The 7,822-nt window shown below is 30.7% G+C and overlaps 1 protein-coding gene across 1 annotated transcript; it reads right to left on the bottom strand.

Moving 5' to 3' along the window:
- Positions 1-1,397: 1,397 nt before the first annotated feature.
- On the bottom strand, positions 1,398-5,093 carry LOC111309223 (uncharacterized). The gene is made up of 3 exons (XM_022908200.2): positions 4,434-5,093; positions 4,073-4,203; positions 1,398-2,371 (listed from the first exon to the last, which is right to left on the bottom strand). Exons 1-3 carry the CDS (start codon positions 4,650-4,652, stop codon positions 1,564-1,566), a joined length of 1,158 nt encoding a protein of 385 aa, XP_022763935.2. The 5' UTR covers positions 4,653-5,093; the 3' UTR covers positions 1,398-1,563.
- Positions 5,094-7,822: the final 2,729 nt, after the last annotated feature.

Genomic DNA, 7,822 nt, shown 5'->3' on the forward strand with positions numbered 1-7,822 from the left:
TAGGACAAGATCTTCAAGGACATTATGTAGTAGGATAAAAGGTTAGTGTGAGATATGTTGAGTGTCTTAGCTTCTTAGGTTTCTATGCAAAAGTGAAACATATTGAAGCAGCTATTAGGCATAAGTCAAGGATTTTATTGGAGTTTTTGAAAGACTCAACCTAGCCATAATCTCAAACTGGGTGATGCCTACTCCATGATTTGTTTACAATTTGTCTTAGGGCTAAATGCAAGGAGGATGCTTGATGGATTTCTTCACAAATTTCTTGGTTCTTACTGATGTTTGGTCTGTTTTTCTGTGCCGTTCTTGTTCGATCAATATTAAAATTCTTCAGACCCATGTTTTATACGACTGTGATACAAAATTGCACACTAATTTTAGACATTCATTGAATTTCAAGGCTCTGGATTGTTCCTGAGAAAATTATGATTGAAGGTGTTTTTCAAAAAGAATTCTAAACATTTCAATTATGGTTCAAATGAATAGTGGTAGTATTAGAATTAGGTGCAAATATGATATAGGTGCATATGTGATTTCTGTTGAGAATAGTTATCTGTGGTTTTCGAAATGGTGAGATGTTGCCAGTTGCTATGACTGTCTTGTGAAACCGAAAATAGTTTCGAGGAAACTGCATATAGCTGTAATATTCTTGATAACTGGCAGGAATGACTAATCTTAGTTGTGTTATGTTGAAAAGAAAGTAACCTCTTCCTCGGATCAAGTGACTTATAGTATGTTTCAATTCTCTATGTCACTTAGATGCCCTACTAATCATTGTGAAGAGTTTATATGTTACCGAAAATTTATTGAACAGATTTGCCTGGTCAAAGCATAATTTCCAAAATCTTTTTCAGCATTGTAGTATTTATCTTGTCGTTCAGAGTTCACTCACTTCTGTAACGTTTCCCCCATTAAGATTATGCCATTTTCCGTTCAACCATCTAGAATTTATTGTTTTAGGGGTTTGATTATAGTTTATAAATTTGATATGGTGGCGCACTTATCGAAAATGTTCAGGCCTACGCCTTTCGCCAAAATTAAAAAAAAAAAAAAAAACCCAAATGCATGGATTTAAAATTTAAAGTACGGGCCAAAAATAATGAAAAAAAAAAATTCAACATTCAAATGTGGTATCTCAAATGGTTCATAAGATTTACATGGACACTTTGCAAATTGACCTCGATTCATTAAACATTTCCGAATGTTGTAATATTGGGATAAAAGCATATTTGTTTTGCATAGTGGATTTGTTACATTAACTGTTAAATTCAGATAAGATTAATGTCATTGAGGCAATATTAGGTGGATGATTCTTGTCTGACATATCCAAAGAACCAGGATCGTCACTCAGCCATACCTCAGCAATGGAAAATCGGTTAAAAGTGAAGAGAAAACAATAAATTACAAATATTACATATTTATATTTATATATCGACAATTTCAAATAAATTAGGGGAAACTATCGTATTATTGGATTTTTTTTTCTATCTATAATATATTCCTCACAACTTGTAGACAAAATTTGATATGTAAATGGGAATAATATGACGAAAGCGAAGGAAGCTAATCAAGCGCGGCTTTGTTTTTACGAGCGGACATTGGTTTTGGCAATCCATCAAAAATAGGTCTTGCAATACCTACAGTTGAAAGTGCTTGTAAATCAGGCTTCAAACTCCATTTGGACGCTGGCCAGAGAGATGACAAACTACTACTGTCCTGATCTTGCAAATTCGATGTGCTTGATGACTTCCTCACTACAGAGAATCCATCAACCACGTAACCATCTCCAAGACCTGTTGGTGCGAGATTGAACCCCACAACCTCACCATCGGCTCCTGAATTACTGCTGCTTGCTGCTTTGGATCTCAGTGCCAGGCCTTTTGCAGTTATTGCTGAAAATCCTCCACCGCTGGTGTCATCCTCCTTCAACAGCCTTTCAGGGATACGGGCAACAAAGTCAACCTCAGATTTCTGCCGTCTTCTGATCAGTTTCTCATTCGATTTATCTACTTCACCTTCTTTAGCTTCTACAGCAGACTTGATGTTTGCTACGATTTTACCATTCTCATCATAAAACCCATTAGCTATGCTTCTGCACTTCCGATGAAGCTTCAAAGGTGGGTTGGAAGCAGATGAGGGTTTAAGCAACGGACCATCCTCCAGATAATGAGCTTCTCCTTTCCTGTATACTTCCATCTCAAAACCTTCAGATAAAGCCTTTTTTGCTGTTGTTTTAAGGCCATAGTAACCTTGTAATGAGCTCATTGCTGGGGTGACCCTTCGAGGAGGAGTTTTCAGTCTCAAAGACTGGAATGAGTCAAGTAAATCAGGAGGCAAATGTTGTGCCGAGGTTTGGTTGGCACTGCTTTGCCTGCAAAGAGTTGTCGTACATAGTGAGGTAAATTAAAACAACTTATCACAATTAGGAAACAGAGATCAGGGCTGCATCTTGCAGGATTTTAAAGATGAGAGAAGTTAGAAAGAACTTCACACATACTTAAGCAACTTCGCTGAGACATTAATTATCAACTATTTAAGAACCAACTTGTTAGATAATATTTCTTAGTATTCCCTAGGGCGTCAAATCTAAAGGATTATCACTATCTGAAGCAAACTATTGCTGAGACTCATAGGCAAACTACCACTACAGACCGGAAAAGCTCTGAAACTATTGCTGAGACTCATGGGCAAAAATAATGCCTTTTCAATGCCATTTTCACCTTACCACTCCTACTAGCGAAACCTTTCATTGGCCATGGATGGTAGCAAAAGAACAATGCAACATCATATCACCACTTAAAATTCAATTGGGCTTCAACTCTTGAAGCATCACACAAATGTTTCCTCGCAAAAATTAGCAAGTTTTAGGCTTCTGGATATCTCTTCTCAAGAACTATATGCATCATAAAGGAAAATTAAAAATACTGCTAAGGTAAGGAAACAACATAGAAAAAAAGTATAAAAATACTGCTAAGGTAAGGAAACAACACAGAAAAAAAGAATTTCTACGCTAACCTGGATCCTCATTAAAATCCTAGACTTAAAATTTGAATTAACATCATCATCCCATATTCTTAAAAGCACTTACTGTGATGTAATTAACATTGGGTAGTAATTTTTACACACAAATTGCAGTTCGTTCGGGAAAGAAAAAGTTGTTGGATGAGTAAGCATTCATTATCAGTCCTGATACAGCACAGGACAAGAATTTCTAAATGACCAAAAAAAAAAGACGTAATAAGAATGCACTTAATTATTTTTAGTATCATTATGATCTAACTTAAAGTTCTTAGGTAATGTTTGGTGCATAGGATGATGGATAGGATAGGATGATAATCATCCTATATTATGTTTGTTTTGTATCTAAAGAAAATGATAAGATTACAAGGAGGATTAATCATCCTCTTGGTATAGGATGATTCAATCCTCCCAAAGTGGAGAGGATTATCTTTAATTCATGGGATTAAACTTACATGTCCTATTATACCCCTAAAAATTACATCAATAATTTAAATTGTATAACTTTAAAGAAGGATAATTTTGATCAATAAATAAATTATTCTATCTTAATCCTTACACACATCAAATGTAAGATAAGATGACATTATTTAATCTAATCATATTCATAATTTATCTTATCCCATCTTATCATATCTTGTATACCAAACACATCCTTATGACATTATCACGTACGAAACAAATAAAAATTGCATTAGTTGTTTAAGTAAAGTTAGAACAAACCCAAAAATAACAATTTCAAGTCATAATCATAAGGTGACCAAAAAGGCATAACCAAAGAACAATTCAAGTCATAGTTATAAGATGACATTGCTATAAAGCATGACTTACTGAATGTTATAACAAACCCATCTTTCCTTGAGTTTAGATTTTCTTGACAAATTCTTCCGAAGTGCACTCTATGTTATGAAGCTTAACATACACAGGTGCAAATATGAAAATGCATATTATTTTAGCAGCCATGTCAATAGCGAAGTTAAAGAGAGTTTAAGTAAAGCTCACGAATTGGAAAAGGAAAAAAAAAATAGTATTAGTATTAAAGAAGACATAATACCCTGGTGTATGGAAACCATTGGACAAGCAAGGCGATGGCGGATGCCGCCCTGGTGAAGGGATCTGGAGTGACTTAAGAGCAAACATTTGAAGATCTGTAACCAGACCATTCATCTTTTTTATGTCAGCTACCTGATTAGTTCACACCCATAACAACAACAACAACAATTTGTCAATACCTCTACAAACCATAAACAATAATAAAAAAAAAAGATAAAGCACTCCGATAGATAATTAGATTTAACTCCTAAGTTAACATTGGTCAATTTCCCTATTATACAAACAAGCCCATTTACAAGGAGAAGAAAACACACACACAAAACTCTATGGTATGATTTATAGGAGAAAATGAATATAGTTACCTCAACGCCGTACTTGATGGCGACGCCAGCGAGAGTATCGAACCGGGAAACAGGATGTTCAATGAAACCGGCACCCGGTAACGAAGAAGAGGGCAAACTTTGATTCTTTTCTTTCTCTAAAACACTACAATCATTGCAAAATTTACTATAATTTACATTCGTACTGTAACTGTAGTCTCCATTTGCAATGCTATTCCGCCTCTCCCTTTCCATCTGCATATCCTCCGTTTCCTTAAAAAAGAAAAAAAAATCCTATTTCTTTACCCTAATTTCTTTACTCCCTCTCTTTGGCATATTTGACCTCCGGTTCTTGATTTATTTAGCTGAATCGAAATTTAAAAAATATGGAGCATTTAAAAGAAAGAAACTAATTGACTTTTTTTTTTTTTGATCGAATTGAATAAAAAAGAATCCGTTTTATGAAAAGAAAAACGCAGATCTGAAGAGAAAGGATGAGGGGGAAATAAGTTACAAGTAAAATGGAAGGGGCGTTGCGTCCAGTATTTCCCGGAAAATGGATGAAAGATCCTCTTCTCTGTTTTCAGGAAAAGGAAAATGACGAACAAAAAGAGAGAGAACCTTCAATTTCTGGGGGAGGCGGTAGGAAAATAAAATAATAATAGAAATAAATAAATATATAAAAATAAAAAGGTTGGGGGTGTGCTATAAAAAAAAAAAAAAAACATTTGAGCCAAAAAAAAAAAAAAGAAATCAGGGGAAACTTTGGTTTGTTAAATTGTTAATTGAGAAACAGCTTGCGTTATACGTGCTAGTGTAGCAATCTACCCACCGAAACCCAGTTGCTCCCCTCGCCTACATCGTTTTGTCGGTCGGTATTGCTGGCTTACTCGACCCCGCTTCGATCCTACGGGTTAGGGTGTTCATAATTCATTTTTAATTAAAAAATTTAAAAAATTAATTTAATTTAATTAATAGATTAATTATTTAATTAATTTTGATTGATTAATGAAAATATTTTAAAATATTTTAAATTTTTAATAAAAATTAAATTAATTAAAAATTTAATGAAATATAACAAATTTCAAATATAAAATATGAATTATATTAAATAGATCATTTTATTTTATAAGTTATTAAAGTTTTTAATATAATATTTTAATATTTTGTTAAATAATTTTATTTAATTTATTTAAAATATAAAAATTTAAAAGTAAAATATAATATAATTTAAATATATTTATTATTTGATTAATAAAAAAATTAATTGAACTAACGAATTAAATTTAATCAATTAATTTGTAAAATTACTAATTTTTATTCTATTAATAAAAATAAAATAATATAATTTGATTCAAAATTAATCAAATTGATAGAATGAATATTTTATTTGGACGAAAATTAAAATGTTATCTTTATTTATTTATCATGTGCGAGATAAAATGAAAAAAAAAAAATAAATTAGTAATTTTTATTTAATATTTTGTCACATTTCTCAAAATCAAACAACTCGTCTCTAATTTATTTTTGTTCACGCATTTTATAATATATCATTATAAAAATTTGTTTTTTTTTTTTTTTTAATAAAAATAGATGATCATCTTGTTTGTTACTCTTTTTAACGTATCCATTCGATTGAGTTTTAGATTTTTCCATATTAATGAAAAAACAAATTTGAAATCATTGCCATTTGATCCGAATTTGTTTGTTGACATGAATAAAATCAGATAAAAGCTGTGAAATTATTTTAATATTAAACCTTCAACATATAATTAGTTCCGAATTGAATCTTTTCGTCTGTTCTCATCGATATGGTTGACTTGATCACTAATTTTGATAATATACGACGCTTCATTGAATAATTTTTATTATTTACTTGCATCGGAATTATTATTAATTTTTTATAGGAGCTAAGGGTCGTTCTTCCTCTTATTAATAATTTTTTTGGTAAGCAAATGAAACAATTTATTGAAATTAAAGGGAAATAATTCCATATGTACTCAAGACCCCTAAGTATCTTCAAATCCAATTGATATTTTAGTAGGTAAAAAATCACAATCACATGTTCTAACAAGATAATGACCAAACCTAACCCATATTTAACAGTTTTATCAATATTTATTTATGTCTTTGTACTTTTATTTCTGGCAAATTTTATTTGCAATTATATTTTGTTTTTATAATAGAATTTTAAATACAATCAAATTTCAAATATATTTTTCAAAAAATATTCAAGATAGTCAATTGAATAATATCTGCATTTACATTTTTAATATTTTTAAACATGCATATCCAAATTCAAGAAAGATTAAAATTTTTCCTAAATACAAATCCAATAAATTAAAAACTTTTTGGATATATATTTCAAAAAGATTAAAACTTTAGGAATATACATTTTTTATATCAAATAAACAATACTTACATTTGTGTATTTTGTTTTCATAAGTTATCTAAATATCCGGAAATACATATCCAATGTGTACATTTATTTTTGAAATTATAAAATTTGTGTGATCAAAGATTAAAAGTAATTTTAACATGAATAATTAAATAATTCACTATAGGGATAATTTTATCATAAAAAAATAATTTTTTGTTTCTAAAGAGACAAAGGTGACTGCAATTTCACTTAATCTTTACCTATTTTTCTGAGGTCTCTGCCACCTTCTTCTTCTGATGGAAAAGGAGAAGGAAAAAAATAAGAAAGCTGAAAATAATGAATTGACACTAAGAAAACGACAAGTAATCTGAAAAAAAAAAAAAAGGCCAGAAGAGTTACTACAAACTTAAGAAAAGAAACGCGATTTTCTAAGCCAAAAGAGCGTATAAATTACAAAACCAATTTGCTTTATTTGGTCAACCCAGGGAGTGACACGCCCATGGCAATGTGTAAGGAATGAGATTTGCCAAAAATTTTCAAATAGTCTTCCAAGTCCAAGTCATGTAACTACCCCTAATTTGACATAACCAGCTGAAAAACAGTGGTATAGCAGTTGATACATTTAACATTTGCAAAATCTAATGGAAATAGTAAATACATAATCACACTTATCAAAAACAAGATAAAACACATTGATGAAATCTTTTATCTCTCGTAATATTATTGGGATTTGCTTTGAATTTCAAAATTTTACATTGAAAGTTATAATAATTTGAGTTATCTTATATCCCAAACCGATAGTTTAGTAAAGTATAGGGGATTTCACCTTTATAAATAAGATATTTTGGTTTTAGTTTAATAATCTTATATAGTTAGACACTAAGAGAATAGCTAAGTGAGTAGGCTATTAAAATGATGTAATTGAATTTTTGGTTAAGTTTTAACTGAAAAGTTTTTTGTGACTTTTTTCATTTCAAAAGTCTCTCAGTTGTAAAAATTTATTTGATAGTAGATTAGGTTTAAAGTAAGTTATTTTCAGTTGGACCGAAAC

This window comes from Durio zibethinus, chromosome 2, assembly GCF_047325235.1.
Source record: "Durio zibethinus cultivar Kanyao isolate XHJ-2024 chromosome 2, ASM4732523v1, whole genome shotgun sequence".
Taxonomy (NCBI): domain Eukaryota; kingdom Viridiplantae; phylum Streptophyta; class Magnoliopsida; order Malvales; family Malvaceae; genus Durio; species Durio zibethinus.

What these genes read in the sequence shown, in the direction of transcription:
- LOC111309223 (XM_022908200.2), bottom strand. Translation starts at nt 4,652, where the DNA reads ATGCAGATGGAAAGGGAGAGGCGGAATAGCATTGCAAATGGAGACTAC. An exon ending in CCATCAAGTACGGCGTTGAG is followed by an intron (nt 4,204 to 4,433) that starts GTAACTATATTC and finishes TGAACTAATCAG; the next exon opens with GTAGCTGACATAAAAAAGAT. An exon ending in AATGGTTTCCATACACCAGG is followed by an intron (nt 2,372 to 4,072) that starts GTATTATGTCTT and finishes AACTCTTTGCAG; the next exon opens with GCAAAGCAGTGCCAACCAAA.